At 38.1% G+C, this 15,638-nt stretch overlaps 1 protein-coding gene across 1 annotated transcript in view; it reads left to right on the forward strand.

Annotated features, from left to right (window-relative positions):
* The window catches only part of CNOT4 (CCR4-NOT transcription complex subunit 4), a 74,845-nt gene that overhangs the window by 15,268 nt on the left and 43,939 nt on the right, over positions 1 to 15,638 (forward strand). Inside the window, 2 exon segments of the mRNA XM_083366029.1 lie at positions 9,546 to 9,804; positions 15,207 to 15,404. Of these exon segments, the coding sequence (XP_083222155.1) occupies positions 9,631 to 9,804; positions 15,207 to 15,404 (372 nt within the window). The 5' untranslated portion in view covers positions 9,546 to 9,630.

Below are 15,638 nucleotides of genomic sequence, written 5' to 3' on the forward strand. Positions count from 1 at the left end.
CCATCCATGGATTCTGTCAGTGTTTTGATCTGTTCACCATCAACATTGCGTGCAGCAGCAACCACAGCCTCCCAGACACTGTTCAGAGAGGTGTACTGTTTTCCCTCCTTGTAAATCTCACATTTGATGATGGACCACAGGTTCTCAATGGGGTTCAGATCAGGTGAACAAGGAGGCCATGTCATTAGATTTCCTTCTTTTATACCCTTTCTTGCCAGCCACGCTGTGGAGTACTTGGACGCGTGTGATGGAGCATTGTTCTGCATGAAAATCATGTTTTTCTTGAAGGATGCAGACTTCTTCCTGTACCACTGCTTGAAGAAGGTGTCTTCCAGAAACTGGCAGTAGGACTGGGAGTTGAGCTTGACTCCATCCTCAACCCGAAAAGGCCCCACAAGCTCATCTTTGATGATACCAGCCCAAACCAGTACTCCACCTCCACCTTGCTGGCGTCTGAGTCGGACTGGAGCTCTCTGCCCTTTACCAATCCAGCCACGGGCCCATCCATCTGGCCCATCAAGACTCACTCTCATTTCATCAGTCCATAAAACCTTAGAAAAAATCAGTCTTGAGATATTTCTTGGCCCAGTCTTGACGTTTCAGCTTGTGTGTCTTGTTCAGTGGTGGTCGTCTTTCAGCCTTTCTTACCTTGGCCATGTCTCTGAGTATTGCACACCTTGTGCTTTTGGGCACTCCAGTGATGTTGCAGCTCTGAAATATGGCCAAACTGGTGGCAAGTGGCATCTTGGCAGCTGCACGCTTGACTTTTCTCAGTTCATGGGCAGTTATTTTGCGCCTTGGTTTCTCCACACGCTTCTTGCGACCCTGTTGACTATTTTGAATGAAACGCTTGATTGTTCGATGATCACGCTTCAGAAGCTTTGCAATTTTAAGAGTGCTGCATCCCTCTGCAAGATATCTCACTATTTTTGACTTTTCTGAGCCTGTCAAGTCCTTCTTTTTTTTTTATTGAAAAGTTTTATAAAATACAATTTTCCTTTAAAAAAACCCCCCTTCCCCCTCCCTCCTCCCCTCCCTACCGCCCCCCTATCTCCCCCCCTCCCCCTCCCCCTCCTCCCTCCCCTACCTCCCCCCCTCCACTTCCCCTCCTCCCCCCTCCCCCCCCGACTTCCCAGAGCAAAATACAAGGTATATATCTAAAAGGCAATCATAAACAATCATATACTAACAATTATAAACTCTAAAATCCAACACTCTCTAGCTTGTATATAGTAAACCAATCCTTAATAATACTAAATATATATAAAAAACTAGAATAAAAGAAAACTAGCATCATTCCCATCTATGTTCTTCCACAATTCACTATTACCTTAACATATTCTCATTTGCACATTAATAGTTCTTACACAAATTAACCCACATTAACCCACAAAACTTTCTTCCTCTTCCTCTGTAGTAAGTTGTCCATTAATTCCAAATTAAAAAAAAAAAACACTATTACCATACATAGCATCCCAAAACTTTTTTTTTTCTTTTTTTCCCCTTTTTCCTTTTTTAAAAACACAACTACCACTTAACTATAAATATTTTGTGGAAGTTCCATAGATTTCTACTGGTCTTATTTTTTTTTCTTTTTTGAGCGTTTTAAGGCAGCACGCGTCACCCTCTGTTCTCTAAGATCATCCAAAAGAGTTGCAGCTTGAACTCCTCCTGTACCCTTCTCGTCTATCTGTACATCTTCATCCTCTTGATGTTCTCCTTCTCCAGATCCCTCTGCAGCTTCCAGAAGTGTTGATGGGGTTACTTCCAAGACATTATTATAAAAATCATGCGCTTGCTTCACATTACTCAAACAGTATCTTTTGCCATCATACATGAAGCGGAAAGAAGCAGGCAGGCAGGGCACAGAGGAACGGAGACCCGGCGACGTTTGGGGATATTTGGAGAGGCGCCCAAACCTCCCCAAACGTCGCCGGGTCTCCGTTCCTCCGCCCCCTGCCTCCCTGCTTCTTTCCGCTGTGGAAAGAAGCAGGCAGGCAGGGCACAGAGGAACGGAGACCCGGCGACGTTTGGGGATATTTGGAGAGGCGCCCAAACCTCCCCAAACGTCGCCGGGTCTCCGTTCCTCCGCCCCCTGCCTCCCTGCTTCTTTCCGCTGTGGAAAGAAGCAGGCAGGCAGGGCACAGAGGAACGGAGACCCGGCGACGTTTGGGGATATTTGGAGAGGCGCCCAAACCTCCCCAAACGTCGCCGGGTCTCCGTTCCTCCGCCCCCTGCCTCCCTGCTTCTTTCCGCTGTGGAAAGAAGCAGGCAGGCAGGGCACAGAGGAACGGAGACCCGGCGACGTTTGGGGATATTTGGAGAGGCGCCCAAACCTCCCCAAACGTCGCCGGGTCTCCGTTCCTCCGCCCCTGCCTCCCTGCTTCTTTCCGCTGTGGAAAGAAGCAGGCAGGCAGGGCGCAGAGGAACGGAGACCCGGCTTCGTTTGGGGACTTTTGGGGAGGTGCGCGCGCACCTCCCCAAACCTCCCAAAACTTCGGCAGGTCTCCGGACGGCGGTGGCTTGGGAGAGGTGAGCGCGATCCCGGAAGCTCCAAAGCCTCGGCCGCGCACAAGTCCTCAGTAAGTTTTTTTGTTGACTGGAGTATAAGCCGAAGTGGAATTTTTCAGCCCAAAAAGTGGGCTGAAAAATTCGGCTTATACTCAAGTATATACGGTATATGTATGTATATGTATATGTATATGTATATATATATATATATATATATATATATATATATATATATATATATATATATATATATATATATATATATATATGTGTGTGTGTGTGTGTGTGTGTGTGTGTGTGTGTATGTATGTGTATGTGTATATATATATATATATATATATATATATATATATATATATATATATATATATATATATATATATATATATATATATATAAAATAGGCTGGTTTGTTTAATTGTTGTACTAGCTCATATGCTAGCACAAAGAACTCTGAGAAACTTTGTATACTTTAAAAGATAAATGTTTAAGATGATTTAATTCCTAGAAACTCCATAAACACGTCCAAGTAATTTACTTGATAGCAATATGGAAGTAGTTTTCTGTTGCTTTATTCAGGGGTATTTTTTTTCTTCCCAATCCTTGGAGGTTTCTCAGCAGATTGCTAACAGGCCCAATTCTTTGGGATTTTGAACCCAGATAAGATGAGCTATCACAATTCAAGTGATTTAAAAAATATTGAAATATATTGATAACCTACTCAAGAACAATATGCCAACCAAATTATATCTCACCTTTTTCTGGAAGTGGTGATATATGTTTCAGGTATAGTCCTCATTATTTCATGAATTGATTAGCAGCTTATATGAACAGTCTCTGTCCGAGATTCTAGTGAACCTCTGCCAGTCCAAATAGACAATACTGAACCTTGTGAATAGGTTTGATTTGAGGTGATTTCCTATTTATCCACCACCAAAATGTAACAGCTTATGTACTGGATTATCCCATGGATGTCCAAATCGTCTGCATAGAACAGAGGGTTCCAGAGGGGGAGGGATAAAATAAATTCCTGTTGTATGAAGAGAAATCTGAACATATAATTATATATGTCTGCATAGTTATTTAACGGTATATATATTGTTAATAAAAAGGAAGGAGAACCAACATATATCATAAACTCTTTAAATGAATTGCAAAACAAGTCATGAAAAATTGAACTGTCCAATAGTTACCCTTCAATCCAATTCTAATTCGTTAGTTTCCTTGCAACAGTATTCTTCTTTTTTGCTTTCCTCTATGTTTTTATATCATTGTCTGAAAAATAGAATGCGTAATAATTTAAAAGAAACTACTATTTAAATGCTTATGCATTGACTGGTGAAATAGATTATCAACAATGGGGTAAACAAATAGAAAAATGTTTTGCAACTTAAATTTTATATTACCTTTTTGAAACAGAGAATGCACTCCTTTTTCATATGAGAAAAAATAACACCCAACAAGTGCAAAGTATGCTCATGTGTATGGATTGGTCTTTGTCTCACATACCATCCATTTTGAGAATCTGGGAGGATGTTGTCATAAGTTTGCCATTGTTTATATCGCTTTTAATTGATAGAAATAAAATTACAGTATAGAATGTGAATGCTCTGAAGTTCATTGCATTATTGCAATCAAAACCTGACTCTTGTTTTATTTTAAATTATTGATGTTTTCTAAAATTATAACATGTTCAAGTGATGGATATCAGAAAACAAGGAGTATGAAAAGTGCTATTATATAATATTTTACTGATGTGATTCATTTGTTTTTTTTACTAAGAAAATTAACAGACTTGACCAATTCGTTCAATTTAAGTTTATTCATTCATTGGGACAACATGAACTTTTTCCAAATTTGCCTGAAAATATATACATAATATAAGAGTTTTAAGATAATAGATACCTTATCATGTTTATTCATAATAAGGAACATTTATAAGTTAATTTGTCTGTTCTTACATTAAAAAATTCATCTTCACTTAGAAGATGTACATCCTAATAGGGGAGTGAAATTTTTACCTATACACTGTGTGCACAATTATTAGGCAAGTGAATATTTTGACCATATCATTTTTATGCATATTTTCCACCTCCAACCTTTATAAACTTGAGTGCTTAGTGGACATAAGCATATCAGGTGATGTGTTATTTGTGCAATGGGGGAAGGTGTGGCCTAAGGAGATCAACACCCTATATCAGGGATCTTCAAATGTGGTCCTTTTATGACTTGTGGACCTCAACTCCCAGAATTCCTCAGCTAGCTGTGGTTGCTGCTATACAAAACATTGTCAACAGATCAAGAAACTGACAGATTCTAGGAATGGAAGGCTCATGACTGTTATTGAAAAGAAGGGATTATTATTTTTTGAAATGTCAAAAATGTTTATTTGTACATTTTGAGCTATTTGTTTATTATTCTCACTTTAACAGATGCAAATAAACAAGAGATGGGCAAATTTTCATTTTTCATTTCTTTGCATAATAATTCTGCACACTAATAGTGGCCCAATAATTGTGCATACACATTCTCCTAAGAGAGTCAAACTCTCACTTTTACTTTCTTAAATATTCAGATTTGAGATTTATTAACATTTTGGATTGACTGACAGTACTGTAGTTGTTAAATGAGAAAATTAATCCTCCAAAATACAACTTGCCTAATAATTGTGCACACAGTGTATAAACTTAAGCTAGTTGTAAGGGAGATGATTTGTTAAATGTGTCACTAAACATCTGATGCTCCTAATCTGTTTAATTTAAACATACTCTGGATTTGTATGTTTTGGTTTCAAATATTTGTTAGTATAAGAAACATTTGGGAGAGCCTTCCAGATATATTTATAAGTTGGGTGTAGCCCAAATGTGAAATTATAGAGGAAACTATTTGGATTCATCTAAGTAAGCCAGACATTTTTGTTTCTGTAGATGACTACTAAAATAGTATCTCTCTAAAATGCAGAATTTCTCAAAATGGGATTGATTAGATTAGGCATGTCAAATTCGTGACGTCGCGCAACGTATTGGGACAGTTTTGTCATTGCCAGCAATGGGGTGGGCGCGGCTTCCACACTACATGTCCAGCCCGCCGGCTGGCACTTTGACACCCCTGGATTAGATTGTAGGGAGAAGGAGCAATCAACTCTTAAAGCAGATTAGTGTGCAATATTAATTAAAACATATTAACAATTTTTAAATAAAGTACAGTGAACGTGATCTCAGATTATTAAAAGAAACAACATTAATCTTAATTTTCTTAACATTTGTTGAGATGGTGGCTATAAAATTCAAATAAAATTGTTGATTTAAATGTTTTATGGATTTGGACTTTGTGTACTTTTGTGTATATCTGTTGAAATAATATGGATCTTCACTTATATTTAATTTCATTTAAAGTAAAAACATTCCCATAGCACTTAAAATTTCATTTTTATTAATAATTTTAGAGTAAAAATTGTATTGTGAAAAATTTGGGATTTGGTGGCCAATAAATTTAAATTAATAATTCAAACAGACAAGCATCTGTCACAGAAACACTGCAGACTTAACAATTGCCAAAAAGAAAGACAAAAAGATTGGATAGTGAATGTGGTAGTATCTAGAGACAACAGAATAGATGAAAAAGTATTGGAGAAAATCAGAAAATACAAAGACATGTAATTATAAGTAGAACAACTGGGTTGAAAGAAAACAAAGGTACCACCAATAGAGCATGACCTGAATACCATTGGCATTGACAAAATCAATTGCAAAAGGCAACTTTACTTGAAACAGCTTACATCCTGTAACACCATCAAACAACAATATCTGCCTTTTCCAGGTCAACAATATCTGCCTACCCCAATAAGTGGATAAAAATGCCAAATTCAATCTAAACATCTGCCTGATTATGCAACCAACCATAATACTAATAAGAATAATATAGACTTGTAAAAGATTATGTAGAATGGGATGTTGAAGCTTATGATTACTGTGATAGATTATTTACATATAATGAAAGCACATAGTTTTGTGAATGATAAAGAATTTCAAATTGATTATAATAACTGAAAACAGTTTTAATGCTATAGCATATTTGAACTAAACTTATAATGTGAGTTAGACTTGCATTCTAGTTGTGGATTAGGTATTAACTATAAAGTACTCTGAAACTAAGACTTCCTTGTAGGTAATAAAGTCAAGATATTTACCAGTATAAACGTAAACAGTTACAGGTTTTTCCTGGTTTATAGCTATTCTGATCTGTTGAGGGGAAAAAGGCAAGGTTAATCAGATTCAAAATGCGCAGATAACACTTGGAAGCAGACAGCTTCTTGATCCACTGAGATATAAGAAGGAGGAGAAACTATAGCATCATATTCCTATGGAGTTGATCTAACTCCTTTGGAGTTAATTTCCCACAGTTGTCTTAACTCGTAACGGATAGGGCTGACACCGTCTCCCAGTTTATTACAATATATAGTGTGGTCATCTAGAATTCTGGTTTGAAGGAAAATCTTCAAGACCTTCTGTAAAGTGAACTGGGTTAGAACCATTTGAATTGTTAGGCAGGCAGGAAGGGGGGAATGCTACTTCACTGTTACAAAGACACATTACCTGCACTATTAGATGACATTGTTTCACAGAATGGACTGAGATTTGGTTGGATAGTCAGAAACAATTGGAGACAGGTACTTCAGTGAATAACCTGGCCCATGCCATATAGGCGACAATAAGCATCTTGAATCAGACCTGGAAAACTATTCAAAGGTAGTATAGCTTGTGAAGTAGTGTTCCATAAGGCATATTACGGTGCACCTGAACCTGCTCGGGTCACTACATTTTGCCCAGTTGCCTCATATAGCATACATTGTAGTAATCTAGGAGGTGCCTAAGGTATGAGTGACTGTGAGCAGGGCCTACCTCCTGATTCAGGAACAGGAGCAGTTATTGCACATAAGGGATTTGGGCAAAGACCCCCTGGTTATGGTTTCTATCTGCTCTAGCAAAAGCTGTGAATCCAGGAAAACCCCAAAATTGCACAGCAACTCAGTCTGTATGAGTGCTGTCCCATCCAGAATCACAGATGGAAAATATTCAGGAGGTTCTACTCGTTCTTGCTAGAATTAGGTTACTCTATCCTTCCTCATACAGAACTTTAAGCATCCAGGTAGTGGGAAAGTATCATTTGAACAACAGAGATCTGCAGCTGAGTTTCATCTGCATAATAACCTTGCCCAATGGTTTCATGCAAATGCTAGATAATAATGGGGAGAGAGAGTTGAGCCCTGAGTATCCTGCAGTGTCGGAGGGAAAGGTTCAGTGCCCCAACTGGAAGTTGCTTAGGAGAAAGAAGTACTGCAAGACTCAGCAACTCATTCCCAATGCTCTAATCCTGTTTAAATACCATCAATGATATCAAAGGCTGCTGAAAGATGAGGGTAGGAAGTTAGGGTATGACTCACTGAGAACTAGGTGTAAACCCTCCTACCTGTGGCCTTTAGTTGGCTATCTAGAAGTAGTTTGAATTTAGAGGATTTTCAAGTCAAGAGAAAGCACTGAAGCAGTTGGACAATATTGATGAACAAACAGAACTTCATCTTGCTTGGGTTCAGTTTCTCTGTTTGGTCCCATTATGTTTTAATGGCTTTCAGGAACTAGGACATGACTTCCATAACATCACCTATCATAGCCCAAGGTAGTCATATACAGCTGAGTATCATCAGTATAATAATGATACTACATCCCAGATTGACCTGCCCAATAGCTTCATGCAGATGTTAAGTAGCTGGAGAAAAATGTAAATTCTGCAATATCCTACATATAAGGGACTATTGAGCCAGACTCTTCTTACTTGTTACCATTGTCTGGAGAAGCCACTGAAACAGCATGTCCAAGAATGATATTTGATCGTATTCAGAACTGTTGACAGGTTTAATGGGAACAGAAGGGTGCTTTAGGTCATATCTAGGTCCCAAGAAAGCTGATCTGCTAGCATAAGCATAGATGTTTTCATGTTATGCCCAAGCCTATACCCTAAGTAAAAAAGTCTTAGATAATCCACTTCTTCCAAGGCGCTGTATAATTGAATTCCTTCTTAATCTTCCCTAAATTTAATTCAACCTAGTGGTGTACAGTATTTGAAATAGCAGGGGTGCTTTGCATTTAGAGTTAGGTATCCTCTCTAGCTTTCAGATGCTCCTTTAAAAGACATCCTTACATGGCCATTGCATTTTTTGAACTTTCAGAGGTACCACGGGAGTCCAGGAGAAAGCATAAGGCACAGTTGACAAAAAGATCATATTAGTGATGGATCAGAAGCATCCTTGCCTATTTTGCATCTAAATACCGGTACTATGTATCGTTAATTAAGTTCAGTCATTCACTTTTCTGCATGTATTCATTAATTCTCCTCCATGAGATTCACATTGTTTTCATTCAGATCTATTATATCGTTCCCTACTCTTAGTTTCACAAATAAAATATTTTCCATTAATTCATACAGATCACCATTTATTCTTGTTGAATTCCAAGTTGTAGTCTTCCAAATGCCATGGTCATGAGCTCCTCAGTATTGATTTCTACTACCTATGATACTTTTGGTCAATTGAAGTTTCCCATAATACAGAGGTGGGCAATGACTTTTCCCAAGGGACCACATGCAAATGCGACTAGTGGAGGATCATACCAATATGGTCACTGCCACATTCTCCTTAGGCTTTCTGTCTTAAAGAGTTTTATCCTTTTTCTATGTATTGTGAATTAAGATACAGAATACAGCCAGATTGCCAAACTATATAAGCAATAGAAATTTTTGCCAGTTGATGATTTCTGTAGTTTAATTGGTTTAACAATGATACTTAGTTTGCATGCTGCTATTTCCAACAGATAGTTGAAAGCTTGTAAGAGGTACATCCCAAAATTAAGATAGGACATATAATGAAGGACTTCTGTCAGAAAATAATGAAGATACACAATTGCAGGGAATTAAAGTAATGATTACATTCCAGTATATACTTAAATACTAATTCATTTATCTTTATTTTTCTTTTACAGATCTTTGAATATCTTCATTTTTTTCTCTGCTGATCTTATTACTCCCTTAAGTTATTACATACTTTTTGCTGCTCTGTGAGAAGAGATGTCTCGCAGCCCAGATGCAAAGGAGGACCCTGTCGAATGCCCCCTTTGCATGGAGCCTCTGGAGATTGATGACATAAACTTCTTCCCTTGCACCTGTGGTTACCAGATCTGTCGCTTCTGTTGGCATCGTATTCGCACAGATGAGAATGGACTTTGTCCTGCTTGTAGAAAGGTATCTGTTTTAAGTTCATCACAAATATTTTGTTTGATAATACAGTATCAGAATGAAACATTGCTTCAATCTAACGTAAATTTCTTCCTTAAAAAATTTGGGGATGGATAAAGGGTAAACAAAAAAAAAAAAGATTGCTTTATATAAATGTAAATTTGTGGCTGATGCAATATTTCCATTGATGTATAGATAGTCCCTTGACTTATGATTGTTCATTTAACAATTATCTAGAAGTGCATTGGTCCTGGAAATAATGATTTAAGGCCTGCAAAGCACTTCTGGACATCCCAAAACACTATACCATCATGTGATTACCATTTGGGTTTTGGGCAACCTGTTCATACAGCTGGTTGCCAAAGGCTCTTCGATCATGTGATCACTATTTGCAAACTTCTCTGCTGTCTTTCCCAGAAAGTCAAGAGGGAAGCCAGCAGGGAACATTGCAAGGTGCTATCACTTGCTGAGAAAACTCTCATCTCTGAGGTCTGGCTAAAAGAGCTGCCTCTTGAGGAGAGCTGAATTCCTTTGGTGGACCATAGAAATACCAAAGATTTCAGCTTTATTTCTGCACAGCACCAAAGGTGTTCCTTTCCATTCATGGAGGGGAGCTGAATGGCAGAGCAGCTCTTTTAGCCAGGCCCAGAGACAAGAAGGAGCCAAAATCCAAGCAGAGAGTCAGCCAGTAAAGTAAGGAATGAGATACCTCAGGTGTGTGTGTGTGTGTGTGTGTGTGTGTGTGTGTGTGTGTGGTGGGGGAGGGGGGGCGGTCCGAACTATGCACAAAATGTCTCTTTGTTCAGAGGTTAAAAGTTATATTTGGATTTCATCAGGGAGGATTTTCAGCTTCTGTGCATAGCCTCCCAGTATCTCCCCCACCTCACTGAATCACCTTGTGCTCCTTACCTGTAACAACCTGTGTGATTTCTTAACAACCACACCTGGGAACGCAAGTATTGTGATTGTTGAGAGAAGCAGTCACATGGGCACTCAAACAACGTCTTATGTAATTACTACTTTGCTCTGCAACAATGATTCTGATCCCAATTGTGGTTGTAAGTTGAAGACTACTTGTAAAGTGCCAAAGTAAAGTGTCCTTGATTGTAAATAGTTCCTCTGTCCTATGCAAGTTGATGACTATATATTATTTTATACAGTGAGGGGAAAAATAGTTGATCCCCTGCTGATTTTCTATGTTTGCCCACTGACAAAGAAATGATCAGTCTATAACAGACATATCAAACACAAGTGGCCCGCGAAGCCATCCTGGAAACAGTGAGGGAACGGCCCCCACTGCCTTGGCCCTGGCCCAGAGACCCTCCTTCTGCCAGAGACCCTCAGATCTGTCCCACTCATGCCCAGGCCCCCATAGGCACCCTTGACGCGAACGATGTAGAGCTGGCCACGCCCACCCAGTAGGCCATACGCACTCTAGCCACAACCACCCAGTAGGCCACGCCCACCCTGGCCATACCCACCCGGCCCCTTGAGCAATGCTGATGTGGCCCTCAATGAAATTGAGTTTGACACCCCTGGTCTATAATGTTAATGGTAGGTTCATTTTAACTGTGTGAGAGAGAATAACAACAAAAAAATCCAAAAGAACACTTTTCAAAAAAGTTATAAATTGATTTGCATTTTGATGAGTGAAATAAATATTTGATTCTTTATCAATCAGCCAGATTTCTGGCTCCCAGGTGTCTTTTATACAGGTAGCAAGCTGAGATTAGGAGCACTCTCTTAAAGGGAGTGCTCCTAATCTCACCTTGTTACCTGTATAAAAGACACCTGTCCACAGAAGCAGTCCATCAGATTCCAAATTCTCCACCATGGCCAAGACCAAAGAGATGTCCAAGGATGTCAGGGACAAGATTGTAGACCTACACAAGGCTGGAATGGGCTACAAAACCATGGCCAAGCAGCTTGGTGAGAAGTTGGTGCAATTATTTGCAAATGGAAGAAACACAAAATAACTGTCAAATCTCCCTCATTCTGGGGCTCCATGCAAGATCTCACCTCGTAGAGTTTCAGTGATCATGAGAATGGTGAGGAATCAGCCCACAGCTATATGGGATGATCTTGTCAATGATCTCAAGGCAGCTGGGACCATAGTCCCCAAGAAAACAATTGGTAACACACTGTGCTGTGAAGGACTGAAATTCTGCAGTGCCCACAAGGTTGCCCTGCTCAAAAAAAGCACATGTACAAGCCCATCTGAAGTTTTCCAATGAACATCTGAATGATTTAGAGGATAATTGTGTGAAAGTGTTGTGGTCACCGAGACCAGAATTGAGCTCTTTGGCATCAACTCAACTCACTGTGTTTTAAGGAGGAGGAATTGGCTTGTTGCCAAAACAAGATGAGCCTCTTGCCCACTGTCCCACCCGTCAGAGACCCCCTGGATCTCCCCCAACCCTGCCCAGCCCCCACAGGTATCCCTCCTCAGGAGCAACATCGAGGTGGCCATGCCCACCCATGCTGCCATGACTACCATAGCCATGCCCACTCAGTGGCCACGCCCACCTGACACCTGGTAATGCATAAGTGGGTTTTGGGTTGCAGTTTGGGCACTCAGTCTCTAAAAGGTTCGCCACCACTGACCTAGATGAAGGACTTTATTCTGGCAAGCTTCCCAAAGCTTGGGAAATACTACCTCTGTTTGCCAACAGTGCACATCATTACACTGAGTATAGAAAACACTGTAGTGGAATTTTGAATCCACTTCATATTATTGTAATATATAATCCAACATATATTATTCTATGTACTGTTTAAGGAAAGGATGTTGATTAGTTCCACTGCTGTCGCAGCATGAATTAAATGGTCTAACCCACTGGAAATTTGTAGTTTCAAGAATACTGGGACTCTTTTCAATAATAAAATATTATTTAAACTACTGTAGTTCATTCTTATCATTTTACAGTAATAATTTTCTCAAGGAAAAACATTTTTTCAGATGTAACACAGATGCTCATGTAATGTTTGCTGTGGTTGTTTTGTTTATTAATAGATTTCTTGTTAGAATGTCACAGAGTTTAGTCTCTTGCAAGCAAAAAGTACAAAACAATTTTATTTCCCGAAGCCACCTACACTTGACAGTTCTCTTGTTTTTGAAGTTCACTGGTCAACAGCATAATAAACTTTATTTATTTAATGTCATATCATTGATTGTAACAATACAATTTCCTTCTTAACTTCCTGAATCAGTTTATGCTTTTTAAATCATTGGCGGCTTCATTCTTTTTTCAAAAAACCGTGTTATGAAGCAACGAATGAATAAATTAATTGTGGCATACATTTTACATATAAGATTCTATTTTATTGGGTACATTGATCCACGAAATCTTACGACTGATGCAACAAATGATGCTATTCTTTAGTGAGGAGCTTCAATACTGTACATCTGCATTTGTATAAAGCAGTAAAGTAGTGAATCCTCTCATTTATTCCTAACAGAATCTCCAGCTAGGATTTGGTGTGGGGGTGGGATTGAATGATCCCCTGATCAGGTCACTTTGAATAAGGATCTTGAAAAGCCACTGAGATTAACATCCTTGTGAAATTATTCCTGTTTTTCCTTTCAGAAAACTGTTAGTTCAGATAGTTTCCATGTTTTAGTGATGCTGCAATATTTAGTAGCATCTTTTTCAAAATGTATTGTAATAATTTAGCTGATAACTGTTTGGTCCATTTACTTTGAGTGCTTCTGATGACAGAGCTGTTTATACTTGACAATGGGTCACTTTTCATATATGACTAATAGATAAAGGTTAAATGCGTTTCATTAGATTGAAGCAGTGCCATCTTTCTTTAAATACTATAATATATAACTGCAAATTAGCAAGCATTTTGGCAAGGACCACTTGGGATGATATCCCTTGCTTTGTTGCACTTATCACTTGTGTTTCTGCCACCACTGATTGAATTTCTTCCAAGTTAAATTATTTGATTAGAATGTCAATTACTACTTGCTCTAGGCAAACAAGAATGCTCTACAGTTTTTTTTTAAAAGCTAATTAAATATACTTAGTAATCTTAATTCCCAGTGAATACATTGATAAATAATTTTCTTGCAATAGTATAGAAATGGTTTGCTATTATCTATTTAGAGATTGTCTTCAGATTTCCTAGTTTAGTGTATACATCTAACATTCCTTAGAAATCTCCGATACTAATTAAGTTTGACCCTTTCTGGCTTTTTAGTATAGGCATGGTTGCTAAGTGTTGCCATTGTAGCATTTAAATTACTTATTAACACATTTAGAAATAAGCATGTTGTTTTGTGCATTTTATGCCCAAGTACTGTTTAGTGTATTTAGATATAAAATGCTGCTCATTTCTAATGCTATTTTGATGCTGTTTATTACTCGGGTAATACCGGTATATACATTGCTTTCATCCAGCCATAACTGAAAGCTGATATAATATGTGTACAGTATACCTATAATAAAATAATATACTATTCTCTGTGTGTGATGAAATGAAGTTTGTGAATTAAATATAATTTAGTTCTGGAAATTGTAGATCTTGAGGGTGAAGGTTCGTTCTCCGAGCTTGTGGGTTGGTTTTCGAATGTTTCATTACCAGGCTAGGTAACATCTTCAGCAGAGTTTAGGGGATGTCAGTGTCAATGTTCTGTTTATAAGGGGCTTTAGGTGCGGGTGTGACAAGTGAAGGTCTTGTGATGGGTCAGGTCATTGTAGATCTTCCTGTGAAATGCCTTCTCAGTTCATTCTCTCATATATTAAAATAATAACTTAGCAGCTAGTATATCGTGTTAGTGTTGTCTCTTACTCATCAGTATATTATAAAAAAATCAAATCTACTTTTTGGTACTAGGTTCAAAAATGAATGTAATAGCACTAGTTAAGGCAGTATTTTCAAACTAGATTTTGTAATATATGTATCTTGGGTAAAAGCTTCAAATTTCAGCAGTGAGAATAATGCCAGCTTGTATGTCCTTATCTGTCTCTTCTTAAATTCTGCAGTGGCAAAAATTGGACATCTTATAAAGGACAGTAGCAAAGATTAACAGAGATACCTGACAAAAATTAGAAATTAGATTATCTGTTTTAGCTTATTTGAATAATTTTTTGAGTAATTTGCAAAATATCCACTGTAGCAAGCACTGGTTCTGGAAAGAAATCTAATGTAGGAATTATTCACTGAGAGAAATACACATCATTGCCAGAAAGTACAGATATGATCCCTATCATCCCTGCTGGATAGTAGGTTGTAATAAAACAAGGATTCCTGAAAATAAGGAGATATTATATATTATTATTATTATTATTGAATATGAGGGACCTTTTTCCAAAGTTGGTTTCACTCAGCAAGAGTTTCCATTCTTTGTAGCTTTTTAGGTAGTGTCAGTTCCAGTTTTATTTCTTATTCCTTTTTTAAAGCCATATCCAGAAGATCCAGCAGTATATAAACCACTCTCCCAAGAAGAGCTGCAGAGGATAAAAAATGAAAAGAAGCAGAAACAAAATGAGAGAAAACAGAAGATATCAGAGAATCGTAAGCATCTGGCCAGTGTACGGGTTGTACAGAAGAATCTTGTTTTTGTAGTAGGTTTATCCCAGCGTCTAGCAGATCCAGAGGTAAGCTGTTTCCAGCAGTGCACCTTTCACTTTTGTACTGTATTCTTTTTTTTAAAGGTAAAAATGGCTTAAAATGGATGGAATACATGATTACTTTCTATGTATGAACTGATCTTTTATTGAAATTATGTGAAGTTATGAACAATATTACTCCATGTGATCAAGATTTTATTTATTAAGACTTGAGCTTTTGAGAATATATTCTGAATTTTGCATTGTATCTTAAGTATGTTA

Source organism: Vipera ursinii, assembly GCF_947247035.1.
Source record: "Vipera ursinii genome assembly, chromosome: 6".
Taxonomy (NCBI): Eukaryota; Metazoa; Chordata; class Lepidosauria; order Squamata; family Viperidae; genus Vipera; species Vipera ursinii.